General features: G+C 41.3%; 1 protein-coding gene across 6 annotated transcripts in view; it reads left to right on the forward strand.

The window, feature by feature from the left end:
• The first annotated feature begins 6,216 nt into the window (after positions 1-6,216).
• celf4 (CUGBP, Elav-like family member 4) overlaps positions 6,217-27,213 on the forward strand; it is a 116,693-nt gene continuing 95,696 nt past the window's right edge. For 3 of the 6 annotated variants that reach the window (XM_017714979.2, XM_017715015.2, XM_017715005.2), the window contains exon 1: positions 6,218-7,198. In XM_017714979.2, the coding sequence (XP_017570468.1) occupies positions 6,958-7,198 (241 nt within the window). In that variant the 5' untranslated portion in view covers positions 6,218-6,957. Of the gene's footprint in view, positions 7,199-27,213 lie in introns of all 6 variants that reach the window. The other 3 variants (XM_017714988.2, XM_037545981.1, XM_017714996.2) reach the window with 3 other exon arrangements.

Genomic DNA, 27,213 nt, shown 5'->3' on the forward strand with positions numbered 1-27,213 from the left:
ACCAAAACAACACGAACACATGGACTGGACTGGGAGGGGCCAATCATGACACAAACAATAACAGCAGCGAATGAGATTTGATTATTATTATAACATACAGAAAAGGGGGAAAAGAAGGATTAGCAATGTCTATGATAAAAAAATAGAGCAGTATCGTCAAAAGGGTCAGTGGCATGCAGGTGAGGTTTGTACAATGCTGCTCAGCAGGAAGTCCCATGGATCCATTGCTGGCAAGCAGTGGGCACCCAGTTTATACTTTGGTTGATTTAAACATGTTCATGATTTGCAGTTCAAAGAAATATATCACGTCAACACAATTTTGACTTTTAGTTTACTTACAACAATTGTGTTGGGTATGACATACTGTGCTGTGCAAAAGTCAGAGACCACTCTCAATTTTTACATTTCCATACTGTCATAACAGTACAAGTAATTAGATTTTTCATGACATATTTCTGAGAAGATTAGATTATAAAATAATTCACTTACAAGCCAAAGGAAAATGACTGAAAATGTTTCCAAAACAAGAGTTGAAAAATTCTTAAAATGATGAAAGAAAATGCTCCACACTTGCTTCAGATCTGGCAAAAATCCACAGGCCTTTCTGCCCATCCTCCCACTGTGAGAAGACAACTCAACACTATGAGTCTGAAAGGATGCGCAGCTGTAAGAAGCCCTCATTGAAATATACAAAAAAGAAGTAAATTTGATGAAACATGGAAGCTGCTGATGTCAGAACAATAAACTCCCACCACCTGAGTCCAGACCTCAACGTCACTGACTGTGTTTGGGATTAAATGGATCACAAGAAATAAAAATTGCAACCAACTTCTAAGGCTGAACTTTGGAGGTGTGGAAAAATATCCCTGCAGATTTCTTTGATGAGCTACAGCAAGTCTCCTGAACACTTTAAAAAGGGAAAAATTGAGTATTATATTTCGTTGATGAAGCTAAATATAAGCTAATTTCCTTTTAAAAACATGTTATCTGCTTTCTTCCTGACACAGAGAAATGAATACCTAGGTTTGCTTGAAATGCACAGTCCTCTATATTGTATTCACATGGAATTTTGTGCTCATCTGAATTTAGTAAATTCATCACTTTTTTGAGTGCACTTAAAACACTCACATCTCCCTTATTCAGCACAGCAGCTTTTGAGAGTTTTTGTCTACTGTCCCAGCTCTCATGTTCTTGAACTGTGACAGTCCAAAGCAGCATTTCCTCCACATCTCTCTGATCAACCTGCTGTTCAGTCCTCCTGTGCCCTTTCCTCCATTCATCCTCCTAAATTACGGTGTGATGATATACTGCCTCCGAGGCTCAAGGCTCTGCAAGATTTAGAACTTTGTCCCAGATGAAGGACAGGTTAGGAGTGACATTAATATGCAGAGTAGGCAATATCGAAACCCGAGCGTACTTTATACAGAGGCCCATGCACATTATCAGTCTATTTGTGGAAGTTGCCCTGCAAGAATTTAATTTACCTCTCATTTATTTGCCTTCCTCAACAATTACATTGCCTAGAACCGGATTTGATTTCCAGTAGGGCTCCAAGGACATTAAGTTATTCGGCTGCAACGTTGTTATGGAGTTGAGAGTTAGAGGTAGCTGCAGGTAGACTAGCCACTTTTCTCATTTCAACAGTCGTTATTCTGTTTTAGATAAAGTTAATAAACACAACGAATAGTCTATCTCTGCTGTAGGTGTAGCCTACATACCTCTCTCAATGAAAATGCCTCCCACAGAGACTAATACCACCAAAGAGTGCTAATGTTGGGTTTTCTCCGGCCTCCCAATGTATTTCAGTACTTTACAGCTTTTACTATAAAGTGCTTGGAAGTATTGAATTTGACTTGCTGCCATTGAAAATTTCACTGGAAAATAAGCAAGATCCTCAATATTAAGCAATAATGTAGCATTTCCATAATCGATTTGACTTCCATTCAAAGACTTACACCTACATGTCTTCAGCTCCTCTTGAGAGAAGTGTGGCTTTGAGAATAATGCCTTTTCTCTCTATTCATCTAAACCACATCTAACAACCGGAATCAAAGAACGTAGCAACCTATGGGGTTTCAGTGTAGACATATTGTTCAGTAAATTACCCGTTAATTACATATTATTATTATCACATCGATGGGCCCGCTTATCAGAAGCTTTTCATTTAGGCCGGCTTGTGGCACATTTGAAAAAACGCTGAAAGAAATGAGGGAAGGTGAGGATCGGGGACCATCGGGGAACAATAATGACAACATAACTTACATAATTGTCGCAATACTACCCGCTGAACATAATTACAATGATTTGTGCTCCCACATTTCGCCCTTGTATTAAAAAATATGGCCAAAGGCGAGAGGAGCTGAACATGGCCCCAGGGGTGCGCTTGGAGAACGGACCGAGCTGCTTTGCCAAAGAACACGAGCTGATTCCGCTGGGCCAGGAGGATCCAACAGTCAGAAACGACATTATCCAGCCAGTCTGCCACAGCCATAGGTGAAGAGGGGCCTGAGCCTATCTACATTGGGTCGAAGCCAAACCTTTAACATTGTGGCGTGAATGCCAACACAAATTCAGCCCCATTGTGTTGTAATATCTGTCCAATTGATCTTTGGTTAAAGTGAGTGAAACAGAAAATGATGAGGGGCCTCATACTGTCAGCACTTTGCTCCGGATCTGCGGGTGGCTGCTGCTGTAATTCTAACATCCGTCTGTTATGTAGGATTATCTGTACAAGAACTCAAGCTAATAAAGTGTTAAATTTATAGCTGCTCTGTGAATTCAATTCTGAAGTAACCCACCCTCAAACATCCATTAAATCACTCTTGATTTACATGTAATATGTAGCCAGCCCTGTGTGTTGATTGCACTAATGCTACACTGCATGGTCCAATTCAGATTTGGGTTTGAAAAAAACTGAAGTATTGAGTTTACTTGCCTTAGATCTATACATAATATCCACATGAATATAATACATTAAAACTATTCTTGCTAAGGGTGAGTAAAAGGACAAAAGCACATTGATGTAACATGTTTTATGTAAAAATGCTTAAAACTCGATTATCAGCAGTGTTAGGATAGATTTAACCACTTTAAATCCCAGCCTTATTACATACTAAGGCTTATCAGTCAGTAACTATCGGGACGTCTATGCAAACTGGCTGAGCTATTCTAAGCTATAGTTTATAAAAGTGTGTAATAAAACTTTGGGCCTGTTGGTGGGCCCTGGCCATTTAAGGAGTCAAGGTTAACATTAGAGTGAGCGTCAGCTTTAGGATTATAGAAAATTGAGGTTGTGTATAATAGCTATTTAGATTAAAGGGTCAATGTGTAAAATGTTGATATAGTATGTAAACACTGTCTGTAATCACAGCCTGTGCAGTCTAGTTGTGGAAACTGAACTAGAAAAACAACCCATTAAATTTAACTTAATGTCACAAAAGCGATCTGCCTGTTAAGCTCATCTCATTCACACTGAAGTTATAAGGAATGTTTCTGTTATGAGGCAAAACCCAGAGCAGCCAATCACAGCAGAGGCCATTGACATATTAATCGTAAAGGCACAATAACAATAATTCTAAGGGAAAAGGGCAGGTTTGAAAATGATCATGCAAAAATGAATTATGATTGTTTGTAAAATCACAGCAGACCATAAAAAAGAACAAATATGTAGAACATGGGCCCTTTAAGGCAAGACACAGTGAGCTTCCACATAGTGGACCTTCCAAATAAAGATGCTGGAATGATGAATCATTTCGTAATAGTCGTGGGGCTCAACTTTGCATGAAAACTCCATCTGATTGGCTGTACCTGTCTACGTTTTCCTCTCAGTGTTGTGCACACAAATGCTCTCCTCTTCTGGTCCAGGCCCATTGCTCAGCAGGGACTCATGCGCAGCCTGCAATTTCACATCATTATGAGCAGGTGCTTCGAGCTAGACAGCAGTGTGGCATTGTCAGAATGAGAAGGAAAACAAAAAATGGGGGAAAAAAGAGCTGTGCTCGTGTGCTCTGGTGTGGAAAAAAGACCGTTTGCACATGTGTGTAAAGCATCAGGCTGAACGCTGTTGTGTTGCCTTAAAATCTGCTTTCACACATCAAACGTCCATTAAGGCTTCCATAAAACTCAGAAACAGCAACATTGCACTTCTTTTAACAGTCCTCTCCTACACTCACAAAACGATGGCTCTTTAAAGGCTGTGTTCTATTTAGAACCATGAGTTCTAAATAGAACCATTTCATGCTCAAATGGTTCTTCATATGTTGCATATGGTTGTACATTGAACCCTTTTTGAAAATAGTTCTGCATCACACCAAAAGGGTTCAGCTATTGATATGATGTCAAGGACCTTGATGATGTTATTATAAAGAACCATTCAAATTCACCATCAATCTGAAGAATGATCTCACAAGAACCATTTAAGTAATAAAACATTAAACATTCCCTGTACTAAAGAACCCTCCAGAACCGTCTCTGTGCGGTACGAGTCTGGTAACAGTTTATTTCTATTGGCTGACCACAGACCACTTTTTATAGGTGGGCAATAATAATAATAATAATAATACATGTAAACCCCCCCCCTCACCCACCCACCCATCCACACACCGTATAGCTGCTTGTTTTCCATCTGTGTGAGAGCTGCTCGTGCTCGTGCTCAACTCTGCCCGCACGCACCGCGCGGAGGAGCTCACAGTCTTTTCTCTGAAACAGCCCGAGCAGCGCGCGCTGCGCAGGTAGACAACTCTCTCTCGTGCGATACACAAAGCGATCGTATTACAGACGTTTATTTCACAACAACTACAGCAGCAGCAACAACTACAACACTCGAGCTCTTGTTTGCGGTCAGCGCGCTCGTGCTCGTGGACCATGCCATTTTCAGTACTGACGACCATATTCTGTGCTCACACCGCCTCACGCGACCATTCTCATCCCAAGCGCTGTGCACGCAGACATATTCAGTACTGACATAGTGTATGCTCACACGCGCCTGTAGTCAGCCCCGAGCCTGCCTCACGCTGCTGCTTTCAGCACTGACGCTGTCCACGCGCACATTTTCAGCACAGACGCTGTCCACGCGCACATTTTCAGCACTGACGCTGTCCACACGCACATTTTCATCACTGACGCTGTCCACGCGCACATTTTCAGCACTGACGCTGTCCACGCGCACATTTTCGGCACTGACGCTGTCCACGCGCACATTTTCAGCACTGACGCTGTCCACGCGCCCATTTTCAGCACTAAGAGCAGCATATTCGCTCCTGGTGCTATTTTCAGTACTAACTCTATTCAGTGGGTTCAGATTCAGTTCTTGTTTTCAGTACTACCGCTGCTTCATGCTAGTACCTTCCACTAGCAACACCGTTCCGAGTGCTCATGATGCCATGCATTTTCAGTGCTGGTAGCAATGTGTCCAGTACTGATAGTGTATACTGATGGCTACTAACTGCACATACGTGCTTTTTCATGCGACCAGATTCAGACCTGATTCCTGTCCAGCTGACTGTATTCAGTACAGACGCGCTTTTCTGAAACTGTTTTCAGCACTGATGCTGCTCACACGAGACAATAGAGTACTGAATCTCTTCCACGCGCCTGTTTTCAGTATTGATGCTGTGTCAGGCGAGCGTTCTCAGCGCTGACAGCGTTCAGTACTGATAGTATTGCAAGCCACGCACGCAAAGTGAGCATTTCTTTTCACGTGGTTTTATTCAGAACTGAAACCATGTGTGTAGCTATGTTGGTGCTGGCGCTCTTTCATATGACTGATTTCACCACTGGCGCTGTCCACGCTCAGCCAAACGAGTTCAGCGCCGGCGCTTTCCACCGTTCATCTTTCCCGCACTCATTCTTGCGCTCTGCTTGCAAAACATCATCAGGCAAACGTGAACTCGAGCGTAATTCATGATATCGGTCTGGTGTGAATGAATGACTGAGCGTGCTGCACAAAGACCAGCCAGGCTGGTGCTTTATTAGCAACGTGGCTCTGTCTTTTTTATTTATTTACAAAGAATTCTGATTTCATCACGCCGAAAGAGAAGCGTGCCATTCGTTGGCCGGTGTGTCTAGTGCGTCATTCGCGGGATACCACACAAAGAACTACACAAAAATTGTGATATTTCACTTTATTTATAGTCCCTCCCCCCTCCTCCTTGGGTGGACCGTACCATGTGGCGGTATAATGGAGAGCGAGAGGGGGAGAGGAGGCGCAGAGCCACGCGGTGCGCGGGTTTGTGGAAGCTGCTCCGCTCTCGTGCCTCCCCCGCGGTACGGCGCGTGCTTGAGCCCGTCCTGTCCGTTTAAACCGCGAGGAGCAACCACACCGACTTCCCAATGCAAAAAAAAATAAATAAAGGAGTAGCAGGCTCGGAGCAGGAGCGAGAGGGGGAACGGAGGTGTAAATAGGGAAAAAAGACGAGGGGCTCGCGGACTGTCTCTCTCTCTCTCTCTCTCTCTCTCTCTCTCTCTCCCTCTCTCCCTCTCTCTGTGTCTTCCCCCCTTTTTACGAAAGTGAATGAGTGAATTATTGTACGAGGGGCTCGCGCGCGCAGAGGGACCGTCACCACACGCCGCTTCCACCGGGACGAGTGAGCGAGCGCGCGCGCGACGCTTAACTTGCTCAATGGTACGTGTGTGCGCGTGTATGTCTTTCCGTGTGTGTAAATATTTGCTTTGAAACTAGACGCAAGACCGTGCGCGTCTCATTATTCCTCATCCCCCTTGTGTGTGTGTGTGTGTGTGTGCGCGCGCGCGTGCGTGCGTGTGTGTGTGTTTGATCGTCCCGGCTCCTCCAGAGGACCCCTCGAGCCACCGGTGCCGCGCGAGACCGCTGAGCTAAAAGCCCGGCCACCCGCCTCCCCTCCCCTTCCCTCCTCCTCCTCCTCCTGCTCCTCCTCTTCCTCCTCCTCCTCCTGCTCCTGCTCCTCCTGCCCCTGCTCCTGCGCCGCAGAAAGCAAAGAGATGGCAACTTTGGCGAACGGGCAGGCGGACGGCGCGAGCGGGCTGGTGAACGGACTAAGTCACGCGCACGGCCCCACAAGCTGCGCCACCATCCCCATGAAGGACCACGACGCCATCAAGCTCTTCGTGGGACAAATCCCGCGCAACCTGGATGAGAAGGACCTGCGGCCGCTCTTCGAGGAGTTCGGCAAGATCTACGAGCTCACCGTGCTGAAGGACCGCTTCACAGGCATGCACAAAGGTACCCTGGCTCTCTCTCCTTCCGTAGACACGGTCAGCTCCTTTAGAGTACATCCAATGGAGATTCTGAAGGACCACTTCTTCAGTGGAGAACATCCAGCGTTATTTGGTGCCACGTTCTCTCATGAGGCTCTAAATGAAGGAGAAATATAAGCAGATATGGCAAAACTCGAGGACAGATCAGTCCTTCTGTCTGCTCCTCTTCCTGTCAGTCAGGCTGGTTTCGATGTCTCAATCTCTCCTCCATCAACTGAGATTAAGTTCAGCGGTGTATAAGGAGTTTATGTGGATAATAGATAGTAAAGCAGTCAAGGCTAAATAAACAACAGTAATACAAATAGATGTGTTAGTTTTCTTGTCAAGTTCATGGTTGCATGGTTGCATTGATGGCATGGGTTGGGGTGCATTTGTTGGTTTCACTGGCTGCTTCTGTTGGATGCACTGGGTGTTTGTGTTGGTCCCAGAGACAGCTCATTCTGCTAATTTGGTTATATTTGATGGTTCCATATGCAATTATTCTGGTTTACTGTACACTTCTAGCAAATAAGGTGTATGTAGTTCCAGACTTGAAACAATAGCAGAATCTTTATTGTTATAGCAAACCATTTTTTTCAAGAGGTCCTTGGAACAACAGGTTTTCCATCACAGAGAAGACCATGCGAAGAACCAGAGGGTTGAGTTTTCATATTTCCATGTATAACTGCTGCCTTTACTAGAGGAACAAAGTGTTCACAGTCCTAAAGACTTTCATGCATGAAAGTGTGGTGCTTTTATAGAAAAGCAGAGAGGATGGAGAGATGTGGAGTGTACCTCCTAAAGAGTGCCGGTCAGGGCTCAGCTCTGGCACTCTGTTGCTCGTCATGTGGAAAAAAAATTCCGTGAAGGCTAATTCGAGGGAGGGTGGCTTTGTGTGTGTGTGTGTGTGTGTGGAGGGGGTGTGGCTTTGTGTGTGTGTGTGTGTGTGTGTGTGTGTGTGTGTGTATGTGTGTGTACATGCAGCACACCATGAGAAACAGGTCGCCACAACATTTAGTACAACAGTGAGTGACTCAGTATTTGACATTTCAGTTTTTGTCAAAGCAAAAGAGTCTGTTTAAGATTTGAACATGTCCAGTGTTACAACTGTTTATTATTTTCAGCCACAGTCTCTTGCTAGGTTTTAAGTGAGAGTGAACATACCTATACTTCTATTGAAGGAGCAACCAACAAAAGCCAATATATCTATATCTATATTTATATATATGCAATTATACTTTTAATATTCATTCGCGGTGCTATTCTTCTGCAGTGATTCACCTGTGCTGAGTTCTCTGCTGCACCAGTTGATTCTCATCAGCACTCATTTTTGCTTTAGTGCTCTGACACTTCTAGCTTGTAATTATCACCGTTGCACGATACCTACTGTGTGATCAGGAAGATCAATGCGCCACAAGTCTGCTGGGGGTCTCCCTGGATCATCGTCCCTGGAGGGTCGTTATTTCACAGCCTTGGCTAATTGATCTGCTTCACCCGGAGGACGGTGTTTGACTTGGGGGTCATATTAGCAGCTAATATAGCCATCCATCCATCCCCGACAGCCAGGAATGTCAAGGATTCGGCCACTCGTCTCAGGACAGAGGGGGTATCCTCCTCTGTGGTGCTCTACAAATAGACGATGGTTATGTATGTGCTGCTGTGATAGCATTAAATATATAAAGCAGGAGAGAGTGTGGTTATGAGTGGAGGGAGTGGAACTGATGGCAGGAAGGGGGAGGGGGGCTTATCTTTTATTAATAGTGCAGCTGTAGTAGTGACTCCCCATCCGGTGGTTAATCATGTTGCCCCTGAACTATGCGCGGCCACGCAGGCTGATTCTAGGAACTGTCTCCTTTCTCGGATATATGGTCTCCACTCCCCCAGCCCCCACCCCCCCACCCCACCCCTCCGGCAAGGCCTGCTTTCATTAGCGAGGCCCTCTGCCCTGGCCGCTCAGATATTTTAGCTTTTCAAAGGCCCTGCTGTGCTCTCTGCTAGAACGTTCCTAAATGGTTCTTGGCTTGGATGTACAGTTCTAGGAAAATTATTAAGCACTATAGAACCTTTACAATATTACAAATAAAGGTGGCAAATGGAATCGAAAGGGATTCTTTGAAGCCCTGGTTTCCTAAAGACCCTAAAGATCCTTTAGATGTTCCTTTGGAGAACCTCAAATAAGACATATATGTTCCATGTAATGGTTCTGTACTTACAGATTTTTTCCTAGAACCATGTATCCAAGAAAAGAACCTTTTCAGATCATAGAGGTTGTTATACTTTGGAAAGGTTCATGCTCTCACACTCCAAAGAACCCATATTGTAGCACATTTATTCCCTTCTCCCCCTCCTCTCTCTCTCTAATGAATTGTTACTGAGCACATTCACATGAATAAAATATATGACATTGACACAATTTTGTCTTTCAGTTTATATACTTTTGGCAATGATTGTGCTGATGTAATATATTTTGTTTATGTGAAATTCAATATGTTTCTCTTTTTCATTAGTATGGTTATTGAATAATAGTAGTAATAAGTAAGCAGGGAATTTCACAGATTGTTCAACAGTCACAGGAGACTGAAGTGAAATCACTGATGTGAAATCAGAATTGGTCACAGTGGAAGTGAGAGGAACCAGACGTCCACATCATGCTAAGTTCCAGAAAGATATTACGTGAGAAGGTTATGAGTTGCCTAATGCCTGAGACATTGTTTTAATACAATTTTGCACTACAGCATTTATCCATTCATGGTGGCCAGGTGTGTGCAGGGTATTGCAAGGCCTTCAAAGAAAACTTATTTTTTGTGGATTTACCACTGTTTAACCACTTAAAATCCCAGGCTTATTACAAACGAAAGCTTATTACACTGTAACTATAATTTCTCAACCAAATGCAAACTTGCTGGGCTATTCTGGGGTTATAGAAGTGTGTAATAAAACTTTGGGCATGCTGGAAGAGCCTAGCAATTTAAGGGGTTAATCATCATCAGCATTACTTATAACTTGGAAGACATTATGTGGGTTCACTAGTCATTTTGGAAAGAAACTAAAAATGGCTACATTTGTGCTGTAGACAATGTGCTCACTGGTTTCTCTCACCACCACTATATATAAACTAGATTGACAACTGTCTTTACAATGCACCATTTTACTTTAAACCACTTTGTATGACTCTGTTTGCATCTCACCAATTGAACTATGCAGCAATATTAAGAGAAATAACAATTTCCCTTTAAGCAATCCAGACTAAGACTAATATCTGTACACTAAGCCTGTCATTTAAGGGTTAACCTTCAGCTCCCACAGTGCTGCCATTCTGACTTGAACCTTGTCTTTGTTCTCTAAGCACATCTTTTCTTTGTCCTCTTTCTCAAGCACCTCCGGCTTTCTTTTTTCCTCTTCTCTCTTTTCTCTTTCCTCTAATGCCGCTCCATCTTTTTTCACCCGCCTCCGCCTCACACGCTCCTCTTTTCTTCACGGCGTAATGCTCCTCCACTCTTCTGCATCTCTCCCTGTCTCTCGTCCACCTCCTCTCTCTCCCTTGCTCCCTTTCTCACTCTATATTACACTCCTCCCCCTCCACCCATTCATATGCTGGAAGGGATTCTTTCATCCGTTTATTCACTCTGTCACCCACACGCACATATGGAGAAAAACGTCTCTCTAGATTCAGCATCACACTCAGAGCTGAGAGAGAATCTGTGAGAAGGTTGGAGGGGTAGGGGGGGTGAGTGGATTGGAGTGGGGGGTGGGTTTTTGGCTCCCTGTGTAGACCTGTAAACAGCAGCAGGATAATGGAAATGGCACAACCTCAAGATAAATACATGCTTTTCACAGCCTAAACGGCAAATATTAGCGTCTCTGAAACGTCTGCTGCTCACAGAAGATGATTGTTTGGATTCCAGTGTTGACAGGACAGACCGAGGCGGTGTTTTGGCAAGCCGGTGCAGTTTAAAGAGATTAGAACTGAAGGGAAAACATGGCGCGATAGCAGCGATTCGGTGACGATGGTTCACGTTAGCACTGTTTTTCTTAAAGTAGATTCTACTATTGCAAACTGTGAAACAGTGAAAAATGTCTCTCTTTTATGCAGCAAAGCATGAAGCTGCCATTGATGCAAAAAAACTGGAGCATTCGAAGCTGCGATGGAGAGTGTGGGTGGAGAGGGACTATGTTTGATGCTGTAATGAAACATGTAGGAGGAGAAGCTTTCCATTTCACACTGCACCCGCTGAATTCGCACGCTCTATTTTTGATCGTTGTTCTGCTTATGCATTGGCACTATTTTCATAGATGAGTTTGACGGGAAGGCAGGGATTGAAGGCACATTATTTGATTTTACAGTGCAGAACATCCACAGTGTCTGTATCTGAAATGCCAGTGATGGCTATAAAAGGTACACTTGTCCCGTCGGCCTGAATACTTGCTCCATGCGTCGGTTATGGTTATTGAGCCTCTATATCAGGGCCTAAAAGTGAGAGAGAAAGAGAAGTTTAGAGGCTGGCCTGGATTTAGAAGCTGAAGTGAGGAGAAAAGTGCACAAAAAAAGCACAAAGAAGAGTGTTCGCTGCTGGTGATGGCTTAGAGAAGAAAGAAAAACAGCTTAGTGCCTGAATTTAGAGAAAGAAGAAAGAGATGGACAGGTAGAGAGTGGTGGAGAAAATAAAGGAGTGGAGAGAATGCTGCAGACGGAAAGCATAGGATAAACAGGGAAAGAAGCAATCTAGAGCTAAATCTGGTCAAAAAAGGAAGAACCGACAAAGATGGATAGGTGTTAGACTGGGCCTGAGTTTGTTGAGCAAAAAAAACAAGGCAGTGTAGAAGGATAGAGAGAGATGGGTCCCGACGCGGATGCAGGTTTAAGGGGGTGATGCCTCCATTCTCCAGCAATTTCACTCCGGCAGCTCTGCGTGACTCAGCAGTGCTAATAGAGTTCATTTGTACCGGTCACCAGCAGCTGCAGGGAACACGCTGAGGAGGGCTCCGTCACGTCTTCCAGCTCAGGTCGCTTTTAGCGCAGCCCAGCCATGTGCTGTCTCTCTGTGGAGTGTGGCTGGGACAGCAGCTCTCTGTAGCTCAAAAGCAGCATTAGATTTCATCATGAAGGTTTCTATATAGTTCCTTGGATACACCATTCGAGGAGAGCATGGCACAGGAACTTTACATTATGTAGAGGATCTTTAAACTCTTTCTTATGAAGAAAAAGGTTCTTAACACTCACACATCCCATTTAGTTATTTTAATAACCATTTTAAAAGTGTCAAGTCAAGGCTCTTTCTGAGCTTAAATAACTTGAATCAGACTGAACTTTGTCAGGCAGAGCTTCATGAGCCTGACATTCACCAGTCCTAGTTTTATCAGCCTGAGTTTAATCAGTTTGAGCTTCATCAGTTTGAGTTTCATGAGCCTGAGTTTCATCAGTTTGAGCTTCATCAGCATGAGCTTTAATAGTTTGAGCTTCACCATCCTGATTGTCATCACGTTGAACTTCATCAGATGAAATTTAACAACTTGAGTTTTGTCAACTTGAGCTTCATTAGCTTGAGCTTCTTTTGTCAGCCTTAGTTTTGTAGGCCTGAGCATCATCAGCATATGTTTCATTGACTTGAGCTTCATCAGCCTGAACTCCATCCACCTGAGCTCCATCAGCCTTAGTTTCTGGTATCTGTTTCCTTCTCAGGACAGTGGAGCACCAGCATGTGGAGCATGAGACCCACATACCATATGCTGGGTCTTTTTGATGGATACATAAGCCTTACAGAAAGTCATGGTCCAAACAAGCAAATCGTTGAAAAATGCAACAGAGAGAATGCTTTAGACTGGAGCGATGCATTATTAAGGAAGAATATCACAGGGCAAAAAATTCAGTCGGATTAGCCTCCATGTTTCTCTGCTGTTCTGCTGTAATAATGTTCGTTAGGGGCAGGATTTTCGCCGAGACAGTTGGTTGTCCTTGCTGGAGAGAGAGAGAGGCAGAAGGGAGGCTTGGGTGTTTTTCTCTCCTGCGGCTTGGTGTTAATTCAGCTCGCGTTTCTGGCCACACGATTTCACTCCTCTTGCATCATCCGCGCACACAGCGTTTCTCTTTTTTTTGCTGTTTTTTTTTTTGCTGGGTTCGGATCTGCCCTTCTCCTCCAGCCCAGCCAGAATCTTCTCTCTCTCTCTCTCTCTCTCTCTCTCTCTGTCTCTCTCTCACTCTCTCTCTCACTCTCTCTCTCTCAGCCCCTCTCGGGACACTTCAACAGCCTCCCCTATCCCATCCACCTCCATTCCTATGACGCTGCCACATGATCAATGTAGTTCATTTTGTTTACGCGGGAGGCAACATGTGTCACGGCGGAGGTCGCGCCTGGCCATGACGCTCCCTCCTACCTGCCTCTCGATATGAAGTGCTGCATAGCAGCAAAGATAAATAAGCAGGACACTGCTAACACATATGTAAATATGCGGGCGGTGGAGCGGGCTCATTTTTCAGCTGGACAGTGGGGAAGGTGGCAGCCCGGCTATTGTCCGTATTATTATTGGAGGGGATTGCCACAGGGGTCGGCCATCAGGTGGAGAGATAGTTACTCACCCTGAGCGATGACTAAAAGGCGGCAGAGACGGGGGCACAGAGGAGGAAAAGAGACGGGGAGTGTTGATACCCTTTTGCATTTGGGTTGTCATGATACCGTGCAGTATCACAATGATATTACTATAAACATTATGCTTTATGCCTTTTTGCTATAGCAATAAAGTTAAAAACACTGTCACTGCATGAACACCCAATGTTTATTTGACTGAAAACACAAAAACACTCAAATTGTTATAGCTTAATTAACCTTGAAGTATGTTGTTAGAACATAGCATTCCCTGGATAGAACAAAGAAACACATTCAGTAAATCCTTATTTAATATCTCTAATTTTATCTGCATTAATAAAGTCTAATTTTTAATCAAGGGCTGCTTAACGTTTTCTGAAGAGAAGATTAATACTGGAATATAGTGCAATATAGAAACAAAAAAATGGGTTATACCTAATGTTGATTGTTCCTAGGAGCATATACTTATAATAGGCTACTAAATGGTTCCTGGCTCAGTGGAGGATCTCTATTTTTTTTATTTTGGATTTTCTAACCTTTTTTTTTTTTTTATAAAAAAAGAGGTATAGTCCAGTCGAGTCTAGATGTAGTCAACAATGTATAATCACAGTTTCAAAGTGTACCATTCACTCCCCAGTCCAAACACTTCACAACCAAACAAAAAAGGTTCTGTGCAGGTACATTTTTTATTCATCAAGGTACGAACAATGTAAATGTTCCCTCAAAGGTACAACGGTGGTTTTAAGGACCAATTATGGGCCTTAAATACGTTTTTTCTCTTCAAAAGTATGTAGTTGTATCTTTTCATAACCTAATGTTTTAAAACAGAACAACAAAATAAAGAGCCTGGAGACGAGGATCATGGTACAATTATGTTCCCTGACTAAAGCTACTGAGATATACCCTTGAGAGAATGACCCCAATAACTAAAGGGGTACCGCCCCAGTGACAGTTTCGTAACGTTTTTTTTCTGATAGTGTACAGTTTATATGTGAAAACTAAGCAAGTTTTGAATTCACTCCATTTGTAATGTCATAAACACCAACACATTTACATATAACTGCCTATTCAGCAGTTTAGCCCCACCCATTCACATTAAAGTTATAAGGAGTGTTTCAGCCTAGACTGCTTTCTAAATGAGGCGCAATGCAGGACACCCAATTGGAACATTTATATATGTCAGTCTCAAAGGTGCAGAAACAAAAACAGCCTGTTTAATTCTAAGTGATGAAGAGAGGTTTGAAAATAGTTATGTGAACCACACAAAAACTTCATTAATGTGATTTGTAAGGATTCTTCACATTTTATCATCTGCATTCACAAAAAAAATGCTCTTTGAAGGATCATCCATCCACTGAATGGTTCTTTAAAGAACCAGAAGTGTTTCTTCATGGCACATATATGGGATTTAGGCCCATTTATTTATTCACATCTAATAAATCTAGATATGCTAATGACACATCGTGCTATACTAGTTGAGAGGAATTCACTCAAGCTGTCAGGATAGAGGACTCTTACTAAATTCTGCTACCCATGAGTGGGGGGGTGAACTGGGTCAAAACGAAACCACCTCTTCTTCCCTCCGAGTGCCGACCAGGAAGCGCTTTCAAAAAGCAATTCCCATTTTTGCACTACAAGGATTGCACGCGGAGGTGCAACACTTAATCCAACACCTCCCTCTATCCGCCATCCGCTAAAGCCCTTTCGGGAAATTGCTATCGCTTTCCGTCGGACATGTACATCCTATCAGAGCATGTGGAAGCAGTGCTGTAAGTCAATTAGAAAAAGATTGCAGTGGTAAGGGGGGTGGGGGGGGTGATAAGGAAGTGACGTCATGCTTGTAGTACCACAGCACGCAGGCGTTTTTATCTGCCTATGTCAGATTTACTGTAAGACTCCAAAAGTATGCAAATGGTCTGCACTGCAGAAATCCATGCAGCTCCTGCAGGGCTTCTGAAAAATCCTGTCGCTGAAAGATTTATGTTTCACTTAGCAGCTGTGTTGTGTTCTCATACATTAAAAACATTTTAAAAAGCCAGACTTACCTGCATTTTAAAAGTTCCAGCTCTGAAGAGCCTGATGAAAAGCCCCTAGGCCTCTCTGCATCTCTCAGCCTGACCATGTGTAGCAGCTAGATCACCGTTTTGATTCAAATGTCTGAAAGCTCAGCCGTGTAGTGACAAGGGCTCTTTAGAGAAATAAATAGGTTCTGTTTTCACAGCAGTTGCATCATCTAAGTGCTATTGTGGTGCGTGTTAAATATTGAAGCGGCTGAGGCGTGGGGTGTGTGAGAGTGCCGCTATGTGTGCATGATGGGGAGATGAGCTGTCAGTGTGTGTAGAGAGAGAGAGCGCTGTCCGTCAACCACGCTTGGCCTTGTTTCAGATCCTATTTGGACAGCATACAGTTTTGATGTAATTGACTGGAATGGACCTACCAATATGAAATTCTACGATTTAGGCAAGAGGCTTGGATCATGCCCAAATGCCGGTTCAATACTTTGAGCTGATTTGACAGCATGCTTCAGTTGTTTAGGTTAAGTTTTATGTATATATTATTCTAAAGTTTAAAAAATAAACACTAAGCATACTTTTTTATTCCAGCATTTATCACCTGTAATATAAATATGCCTTTCAGATTTTGAAGTATAAAATGCTTTTATGTTCTTTCCCTTTCAGTAGCGGCCAAAATGTTGTTATATGAATTATATTTGACCAACATACCTGAATCTAACCTGCCCCCACTACAAATATTGCTGTCCATATCTGTTTGACGTCTGCTGCAATAACAGCTGTCTGTAAAAGTCTCTATTTTGCAGTAAACAGCTGTGCCTTTTAACCTATTTTAACCACTGTTCAGTAAATATTCACAGTACCATAAAAGAAAGAACTTATAAAGTGATTCTTGTTCAACCGCCTTCTGATGATCTCTGTGCTATGATGCTTTTGGGAAAAAAAGGCCCAGATCATTTTCACTGTGAGAATTTAAAGCATGCAGTGTTTTAATTACTCTTCGGTGGAGAGGATGAGAGTTAACAGGGGAGGTTTTTAGAGCTGGGTGACCGAAGCTGCATTAAAGATAATCTGCTTTTTGGAGTTTTTATTGTTTAAGAATGGTCAACAAATGGCCCCCGTGATCTACAGGGCTGGTTTACAGTGTGGACATACACACAGCAGTTTGTTTTAAACCAGTACATGGGGTCATACAGTGCTGTGAAAAAGTATTTGCCCCTCACTGATTTCTTCCATTGAATTTTTTTGTTAAACTAACTACTTTCAATTTTAGACAAAGATAACCCAGGTAAACATAAAATGCTGTTTTTAAATGATGATTTAATTTATTGTAGCGAGACCTTAAATTGACAATTCATGCTCAAAAATCTGGAAAAAAAAAAATTCCTCCACAAGTTATCGCAATTGTTGGCATCATGTGCTACTATTTGAGGCCTTCTAACTTGCTTCACATTGCCAGACAGATTCTATTTAAGTGATGTTTAGATTCAACAGGTCTGGCAGTAATCATGCCTGGGTGTGGCTTGTGAAATCAAACCCAGTAGTCAATTGAATTTGGTTTACTGTTTGATTTAGTACCTTACTTTCTCACATAGGACCAGGTTGGGCTAAACAGCATTTTTCATGAAATTATCATTTAAAAACAGCATTTTTTTAACTTGGATTATCTTTGGCTAATATTCAAAGTAGCTTGATGATCTGAAACATGTCAGTGTAACAAATATGCAAAAATAGAATAAATTGGGAAGGGGCAAATACTTTTTCATGGCAATGTACATGTAAAAAAAATAAAATGAATATTTTGTATTAAAGCATCTATGTACAATAAGCATTTTCTAAGCCTAACCATAAACCTAGCCCCGGTGTTAACCTCATTAGCTAAACAGATTTTTTTTGCCACTTTAAAAATATTAAATATATTATTAAATATATACTTTTTTACCATGTAATAGCCATTTTCAATTGTCATGACATTGTTGGTTAGTCCTGTTTTTTCTGGTTTTCCTACAAAGTGAGAATATATTTGTCCTGAAAATGTCCAAAAACACACACATACAATATTATTCACTTCAGGAAACACTGTGCACAGCACAATAGTAAACAAGAAGATGCTATTACACTGGATGTGTGTGGTGTAGAGTTTGTGTTTGCCAGGCCAGTGCACACATTAGATTTACACCAGCACTGAATGGCATTTGGAGTTGCTGCCTCTCAGAAGAATCAATGCTGTACAGTCCAGAGAGTGTACATGGTCAAAGCTCAAACTTCTGTGGCTTTCATCACAAATATAGCTTGTGTTACAGTTTATTAAGTGAAACTAAGCATCTATGTTTGTCAGTTAGATTCAGTTTTGCTTTATCTTAATGTGTGATTCACTTCCATTCTAAACTTCAGCTCCTTTCTCTCATAACCACATACACAGGAGATTCATAGCAGTTGCTAAATTATTTATAGTACTTTTATTCATAGTAGTAATAAGCCCTGGGATTAATAACTGCATTAATAAATAGATGAATAGGAACAGTAAGCCTGCATTTGAACCATTGGAAATCTAGAGTTATTGTTAGCTAATACAATCAGCTTCCATTAAAATATCAATTATGGTTTAAAAAAACTGGTTATCAACGAATTGCATTTACATTCAATTTACACTCTGTGTCAAGTCTGCACTTATTTTACTTAATTTTGATGTTTTTCTGCAAACTGTGTACATACAAGCATAACTTTTCATCAGATTCAAAATATCACAAATGAGGCATGGACTGAAATTTTGGAATCTGCAATGTTGACAATTTTGTCATTTTTACAAATAATGAAACTAAATCTAAGAAGAGGCATTTTTAGGAAGGATGAAGAGAGCAAGGTTATTTTTTCCTCTTCTCTTTTTGGTGGGATGCTCCAGTGTATAGGTTTTGCTTGTGTGGGATGTTGGGATGCTCAGTGTATAAGTTTTGCTTGTGTTGGCTGGGATGTTTCAGTGCAGGTATGTGTGTGTGTTTTGTGCTTTGGATGAATAAGTACAGTGTGTGTGTAGTGCTGGATCGAGGTGTCGCCAGGTTCCTGCATATGGTAATGTAGCATTGTGCTCGGCTGCATGGTTGAGTTTTCATTATGCGTTGTGTGATATATAGCGGGCTGTGTGGAGGCTAATCAGATCCGTACAGGCAGGCAGGCAGGCAGGCAGGCAGCTCGAGATGTGTGTGTGTGTGTGTGTGTGGTGTGTGTGAGGCTGTGTTGGACAGGGTGCACTTCATCAGCAGCGTGGAACAGGCCGAGTAAATAGAGATGGAGATGATATCGGCTCACTGAGAAAAAAGGCGAGAGGGAGAGAGAGAGAGAGTGTGTGTGTGTGTGTGTGTCTATGTATGTATACACTCTTTGTGTGCACCAAACATCCCCATTATTACAGGCAAACATGAAAATTCTGATGTGGGAATATTTTGCTGGACCCTTTAAGAGCTGCGACTGTCTGTGATGTTATTAATCGAATAATCTGCTTAGACTATTTTGATGATTCAAAATGTAATCACAGTTTTTAAAATAAGCCCAACCCGTAAATAACAGTAGCAAAGAACACATAACCTTTAAAATATTCCAAAATATGTTATTGCTAAAAGATATTGGCAATCGGTTAATCTACCTGTTATTCTGATGACTAATCCAACAATAAATTAATACAGTTTTCTTAATGAAGATCAAACAATTGCAACCCACACCTGGTCTTTCAAAGATTCCAGAATTTGTCATTCCTAAAATATATGTGCAATGCATCAATTTATTGATTATTGTGCTGATTAATCAAGTGATCAATTAATCAAGCTTCTGAAAAATAAAAAGAACTTATCAAAGGCGACTCACACATAGTCCTTCAAATATTGAAACATTTCATATCACTACAAGATATTTCTGATCAAACAATACATTATTTTGATGATTAGTCAGTATTTTTAAAGGTCAAATAATAAAAAATAGACTGAACAAAAACAAACTATTCACAGCTTTTCAATGATTCCAGGATTCTTTACTGGCAAAAGGCTATCTTTAAACGACCTTGTTAAAATATGCACTATTATCATACAAACTGCCGATTAATCACTGCTGATTCACCATGATTGTTTTTTAAAGAGTAATAGTTTAATCAAGTAGTTTAATCAAGCAATCCTGACAGCCCTGGATCACATACAGAAAAAAATATTATGTTTATTTTTCCAGTGTTTATACAGCAAAATACAGCTTTAATTCAAAGAACAGCCCCTTACAAAGATACCAACATGAGAAAGAATGAGAGAGAGAGAAAGAGAGAGAGTGAGAGAGAGGCAGAGAGAAAGAGCTTTGTGTGTGTGTGTGTGTGTGTGTGTGTGTGTGTGTGTGTGTGTGTGTGTGTGTGTGTGTGTGTGTGTGAGTGGCCTCGTGTAAGTATGTCTTATTCTTATCACGAGATTTATATTTAAACGCCGAAAAAGCCAGATGAGGAGTCTGCAGCCCAAACCCATTTGCATACACACAGACTCGCATGAATCTGAAACAGTAAACTATTATGAGATTATAATTAGCTTGATGTCTATTGAAACAGTGCATTTGTTATTCATAGGGGAGTGAAAATTTTAATGGAAGCATTGTCATCAAATAAATCCTCATTAGTGATTTTTTCTCACTTAGTGCAGAATGTAAATAGGATTTTAATGTCGGAATATTTATTGGATTGAAAGCTATTGGGGTTAAGCAATCCAGATCTCAACCAGAGGCGTCGGAGGGTGTAACTCAATGACTTTTTGTCTGAGTGCTCCTCATTTTATCATGCTGAGGCTCACCTCTGTAGCGTCAGTGTTTAGCCTGTTGCTAAAACAGTGCTTTTTAGAGGAAACAGGCCTCGAAAATACCAGCCGGCTATTTGTAAATGAAATGGGTTTGCTATCTCAGGTGTTTTCGGGGTGTGTTACTTGGGGACCCCGAAATAAAGTGAAAATGCAGAGACCTGTAAGTAAGGTCAGGCCCACTTTTAATCTCCTCCGTATTCTTCTCATAGAGCTCATAACACTGATAGACACTCGTTCAGAGTCAATTTAGCCTGTCTGTCTCCTCCTCAACCTCTGCTTTAGAGTTTTATCTCATGCCATAAATTAAAAATGCATCAAGTTGACTTGTAAAAGGCAGGCGGGAGGGTTTTCAGGCCCTTTGGAAGTAAAGGCCCGGTTAGATTGGAGGAAAATGTGGACGGAGGGTTATGAATAAGTCATGGCGAAGTTTTGGAGGAGAGACAGGGTCAAGAATGCTCAGAAATTCGATCGCACTGGTCTGAAAGAACTTTTAGGGGGGACCTTGGGTGGAGCTTTGTGGAGGCAGAGCATCTAGGCTGAAAGTGTAGCAGTGCAGCTTTTAAACTGTGATGTGTTTGCCACTGGAGAAAGCCGATATATATATATATATATATCATGCTGAAATGCATCTTAATCCCTTTGAAGAAGCGAAAAGTGTCTATTTCTGCTTATTAATTTAGACTTCTCCTATAATCTTTCATTCGTTGTTTCAAAATGTTGTGTTTACTTTGATTTGTAAAAACATGATGTTACATGATGTAATAACAAACATTCTTAGATTTTTGTTTTATTTGTGTCAAAAATTACTTAGAAATATACCAGATCACAAACACTGTTAGAATAAAGGTCCTGTGCAGGTACATTTTTCATTCATCAAGGTACAAACAATGTAAATGTCTCCTCGAAGGTACAACAGTGGTTTTGAGGTCCAATTGTGCACCTTAAAAAGCTGAATTTCAGTGGATAATGGTGCAATTATACTCCCTGACTAAAGGTACTGAGATGTACCCTTGAGGGTCCCACCCATGTGACAAAAGGGGTACTGCCCCAGTGGCAGTTTCATACCTTTTTTTCTGAGCTGCAAAAAAGGTTCTCTGAAGAGATGCTATGGGAAAAAACGCTTGTGGTTCCCAAAAGAACCTTTTTAAACCTCTTTAAATAAGCATTTTACACATTTTGAAAGACTTCTACATCATGTAAAGTTTCTATGGAAAGGACTTTAATTGATATAAAACACTAACATTATATGGAGCTTCCTTAAACTTTTAAAACATTTCTTCACATTTGCACATGTCATCCATTGATTTTTGTGCCAAAGCGCCCTTTTGGTGTCTTTAGTTTTATTAGTGTACTTGTCTTTCATTGTCACTGTGAATAAATGAACCAATATTAATAATAGTAGTAATAATAATAACATTCATGATCTGAATTGTGTTTTGAACACAGATAAACTATTGCTGTGCAGCCAACAATAAGGGTAGCACAGTGCTTCTTTAAGACAGTGATAAAAACACAGTAGCACACAGAAAGCTTCAGTTCCACATGCTGATCCATTTTCCTAATGCCAGTGTGAACATGTATGCATGTGTAGCTGCTACTCTGGGGGAAGATAAGGTAAAGTCTAGGCTGAAAGTGTACTGGTGCTGCTTTTAAACTGTGGAGCATTTGCTGCCGGAGAAAGCCAATCTATATTTTATGCTGAAATGTGTCTCATACCTGTGCTGAGAAAGATGCCTTGAAAGCTAGGAGTTGTGTGTGAAGTGGCTGCATCCAAAGTATCCTCCAAAAATGCACAGCATAACATTTGCTTATGAATTTTTTGATGTTTGGGTTTAGAGGAGGAGGCCTTAATTTGTTGGAGAGAAAGAGAGACGGAGAGAGAGGCTGAAAGAGAAAACCTGAAAGAGAAAAGGCCAGATAAGGGGAAAGTGGAGCAGTGGAGAAGGGAGGGAAACAAGAAAGAGAGAGAGTGAGAAAGAAAGAAAGAAAGAAAGAAAGAAAGAAAGAAAGAAAGAAAGAAAGAAAGAAAGAAAGAAAGAAGACAGGGAGAGGAGAAAACACAAAAAGAGAGGAGGGAGAAAAAGATACATAGATAGAGAGAGAGACAGACAGAGCTAAGAAAAGGAGAAAGAGGTGAAGGGAGAAAGAGAAACAGGTAAAGAAAGGAGGGCAAGAGAGAGAAAGAGAAAGAAGAGATAAAAAGAGAGGGAAAGAGACAAAGAGAGAGAGTTAGACAGAGAGAAAGGAAGAGAGAGAGAGTAGGGGAGTCCCAGAGACAGATGTCATCCTCTTCTCAGATTGATGTCTTTTGGCCCGTTTCCACCTTCAGCTCTGACCCCTTTGTCCTCTGCAGTAATTTATCTGTGACGTTTTTAAAGATTTAAGCACTATTTCGTGGCCATCGTGGCCCCAGACTCACAGTGACCTTCCGGTGTAGAGAGATAGAGACAGACCCGGGTAAAATGAGTCCACCTGCGTGGGTCCGACCCTGTAGACAGCGTCTGTACCAGGGAAAGGTGTGCGTGTGTATGTGTGTGTTTTCCTTCACGCTCCACAGGGAGGTCTGATTAATTAACACGCTGTTTGTTTAAAGGATGTGAGTATATTTAAAATGTCACACTCTCTCTCTTTGTGACTTTATGAGTGCTGGAGAAAGTTTAGTTAGAAAACAGAAAGAAAGACATACTGAAACAATAAAAAAGGAGGAGAAAGTGATATATATCTCTATATCTAGCATTTCTATTTCAGTGTATATGTATATATATATATATATATATATATATATATATATAGACACAGAAAAAAATGGAGATTGAAAGAGAGCAGGAGAAGAGAGAGGTATAGAGAAAGGATACAGAAAGATAGAAAGAAAACAAGGGAGAAAAATGAGAAAAGGGATTGAAAAAGAGGAAAAAAACAGAAAAGCAAAGGGGGATAGAAAGAGAGAGAGTGAACAAGAGAAAGGAGGAATGTAGCTGCTTCAGATTTTGGCTCTGTGTCCGGTGGGCTCAGGTGGGCCTGGTTCTAACTGGTTTGTGGTGCAAGCGTGTATGTGTGTGTATGTGTGTATCATGTCTGAGGCGGCAGGGCTGATCAAGAGGGAGCTTCTCCAGCACATTATCGCTCATTTGCAATTTAATGGCCTCAGAGATTCCAGGCTAACCCCAGCCGCCTGTCCCCTGCATGCCAGAGCCTATTAGCACAGGTTTTTAATCACAGCACTGAGTCTCAGACCACAAACCCCCACCAGCAGCCCCACGAAACCCACCCTGCTGACCATTCACTGGGCAGTGGACTACACATGGCCAAGACTGGAGGGTGGCACTGCGGCCCTTGTCAAGGCCTAATGATGAACAGTGGTGTCCAAATGCCTTGGAGATGGTTAGCCCGAGCAGATGCTATGCAGCCCTATTTAACTCTTTCTTACCACATGTTCTAACATGTTCTCTAAGATGTTGTAAGCACTCTAAGGGAGATTTTAACCAGGTCTTGACTCTCTCAGTTTCCTTAGAACATGTGCATGTCCGTGTTTGACATAGTAAAATTAATCAATGTGAATAATTTGTGTGGATCTGGAACTTTCTGTGTGCTAAATATTTTTTGCCACTATAAAATAAGCATCATGTTGCCTTTATTGTTGCTTGCATTGCCATTGTTAAAGAGTGAGTATTTGCACATAATCAAAACAGAACTGGGAACACTAAGGGCTTGTTATTGATTTGTTACATCAGAGTAATGGTAACTTTTATCTTAGTACTTCTGTAACTATGCCTGGGTTTGTTTCTCTGCCATTTTCTTAGCCTGATCAATACTAGGCTTATAAAATAATGTGAATAGTTCATAATAAACAGACAAATAAAAATGTCCAAATTTATTTAGAATAAAGTTATCTTACATTCATGTACCACAAGTAAATAAGATTTTTTTGCATCCCATGTAAAGTGACCATTTTGAAGATCTTCTGGGGCTACTTCAAGTCATTTCATATGTCAGGGGTCAGTAACACTAAGAGCCATTTTGTCCTTTCAACAAAAATCAAATCCACCTTAAATGGTGCCCAAAGTACCACAATGTCACTGCTGCTCCATTTAAGGTGAAATGAGAAAATTCGAACAAGAAGCTGGCAAATGAGAAGCTGTCTTCAGCTTTGTGACTTTTTAGTGTTTGACAGTTTTTTGTTGGAGACTAAACACATTTTAAAACCATCTGAGTGATTATAAACGCAAATAAGTTAATACATGCCCAAGTTTGTCTTGCATTTTTCTCTTTTTTCTTTTCATTAGCTACTAGCTAGGCGAGACTGTTGTCTGTGTTGCTGTGACCTGCAGTCTGCATGTCAACCTTCAGGGCTACATTAATTATAGCGTTTAAGGCCATTTATTGTTAAAACTGTGCTACATTGATCAGCAGAGCAAAGGAGGATCATTTTCTTTTTACCTAGAAATCTAATTCTGCTGTGGAGCCGCAACAGGGCAGTAAAAGTGTCGCATCCCTGCCATATGTGAACAACGTGGTCACCAGCATTTGCACAAACATTTTTAACCCACAGTGCTTTTAAAGTTGCTTTTGTAAATTTTAAATAAAAATAAATAAATAACAATGAATATTTTTTTTCCCAAATACATAGTACAGTGCAAAAGTCTTATTAAAACTATTCATCTAAGCACTGTTTTTTGCCAGTCAAAACACTTCACAGTATTTAAATCAACACAAATACATATCAATACAGTAAAATAATTTTGATTTTCAAAAACATTGTTACAGTTACAGAATACAGTTAGAAGAATACGTTTGATTCCTGACTCCTCACTGTACTCCAGTCATTGTGTGGATTTATTAAATTCCACTAGCAGCATCTGATTTAAATGAATGAAAACTTGTTGTAATACTATATTGATCACTAATAGATGAACTATATTGGATGGTCACTTTAAACACTGGATTCTAACACACACATCTATTAATTATTCATAACTTTGTATGTATACTGATCTGTCACATTTTTTCAAATGTGTCTGTCGGTCCATTGGGCCATCTATCCCAGCAGTTGACAACATGCGGCTCTTCTGGTGCTCTGATGCGGCTCCACAGCAAAGTTAGATTTTTAGGTAAATATAAAATAATCATGCTTTGCAGTAAAATAAAGTTCTGCTGATAGTTCTAGTACAGTTTTCACAAACTGGCATTAATCATTAAACATGGCATTAACATGTAACTGCTAATTCACCAACCATTAACCCTGAAGGTTGGCACGCAGACTGCTGGTCACCATAGCCACACAGATGAGAATCTGGCCTAGCTAGTAGCTAACAAAAAGGGAAAAAGAGAAAGATTTAAGATGATCATTAATAAGTTGGAAACAAATGGACTTATTTGGATTTATAAGCACTATATAAGTTTCCTGATATGTTTAATCCGCAATGAGACACTAAAAAGGCTGAAGTCAGTTTCTTGTTCGCCAGCTTCTTGTTTGAATGTTCCACCTTAAATGGTGCAGCAGTTCCATTCTGGTCAAACAGGATAATTACTGTTACATTTAAGGTGGAACTAGAAAATTCAAACAAGATGTTGATGAAGGAGAAGCTGGCTTCAGCTTCATAAAGGTCAACATTTTACAAGAAACTATTCCATTTTTGCAGATAGGTTTCCTGCCAGAGATGCGAGAAAAGCAGTTATAGCTAATCTACAGCTTAAAGCAAAGTTAGTCTGCATTTTTGTTTATATTATATTATTATCCTATACTGGTACATCAGTAAAATGGACATGAAATGTTGTGGCATCCAAAGTGGTTTAATTTTTGTTGAAAGGACAAAATGGCTAGTCTTAACATCTGGGCTGCGATCCCTGATCCATCCTGTTCATTAGGCTGGATATATAAAACAAACAAAAGAATAAAACTGCCTGATTTTCAGCTTTGTGTTGTTCTTTATGTTTTAAAGTATTTGCAACATCTTTGAGAAAACATATCATTAAAGGCGAAGAGCAGTTTCAAAGCTCTCTTTTTGCCTCTGCCTTAAAAGGTTAAAGATGGCAAAATGGTGACAACCATTAACTCTATTACCCCTCTCTCATCGGTGTCCCTAACCTGGGCATAATGGTGTGGTAATGGTGTCCCCCGCTGAGGCAGCACAGACTGCAGCACTATCGAGCTAATAGCGGGTCGTTCTGGTGGTTCCCATTTTGTTCTGCCGTTGGTTGGTGACTGAAAGGCACGATCGGGTGAGCAAACTGTTTTCTACTTGAAAGCTGAAGGCTGCAGATACTTGCTCTCTATTTGATGATGTGTTTGAAATGGAGATGTTAAACTGAAGCTTTGTTGTCCTACTTACAGAGAGAGAGAGGGAGAGAGAGAGAACAGTAGAGCAGTAGGCAGTCTAAGCACTGCAGCTGGTCTGCCAAAGGGATAAATATTAACAATTATGAGGACTGTGGAAATACTCTCCAGCGAGAGAGGCTCCTCAGCCTGAGCAGTTTAGCTTTGCCCTCCTTTTACGCTATAGAAACATGAGTATCAGCATGTAGCAGCCGAGAGGACCCCTGTGTGTGTGTGTGTGTGTGTAGCAAGTTTATGCCACATTGAGGAGACCAAAA

Source organism: Pygocentrus nattereri, chromosome 16 (genome assembly GCF_015220715.1).
Source record: "Pygocentrus nattereri isolate fPygNat1 chromosome 16, fPygNat1.pri, whole genome shotgun sequence".
Classification (NCBI taxonomy): Eukaryota; Metazoa; Chordata; class Actinopteri; order Characiformes; family Serrasalmidae; genus Pygocentrus; species Pygocentrus nattereri.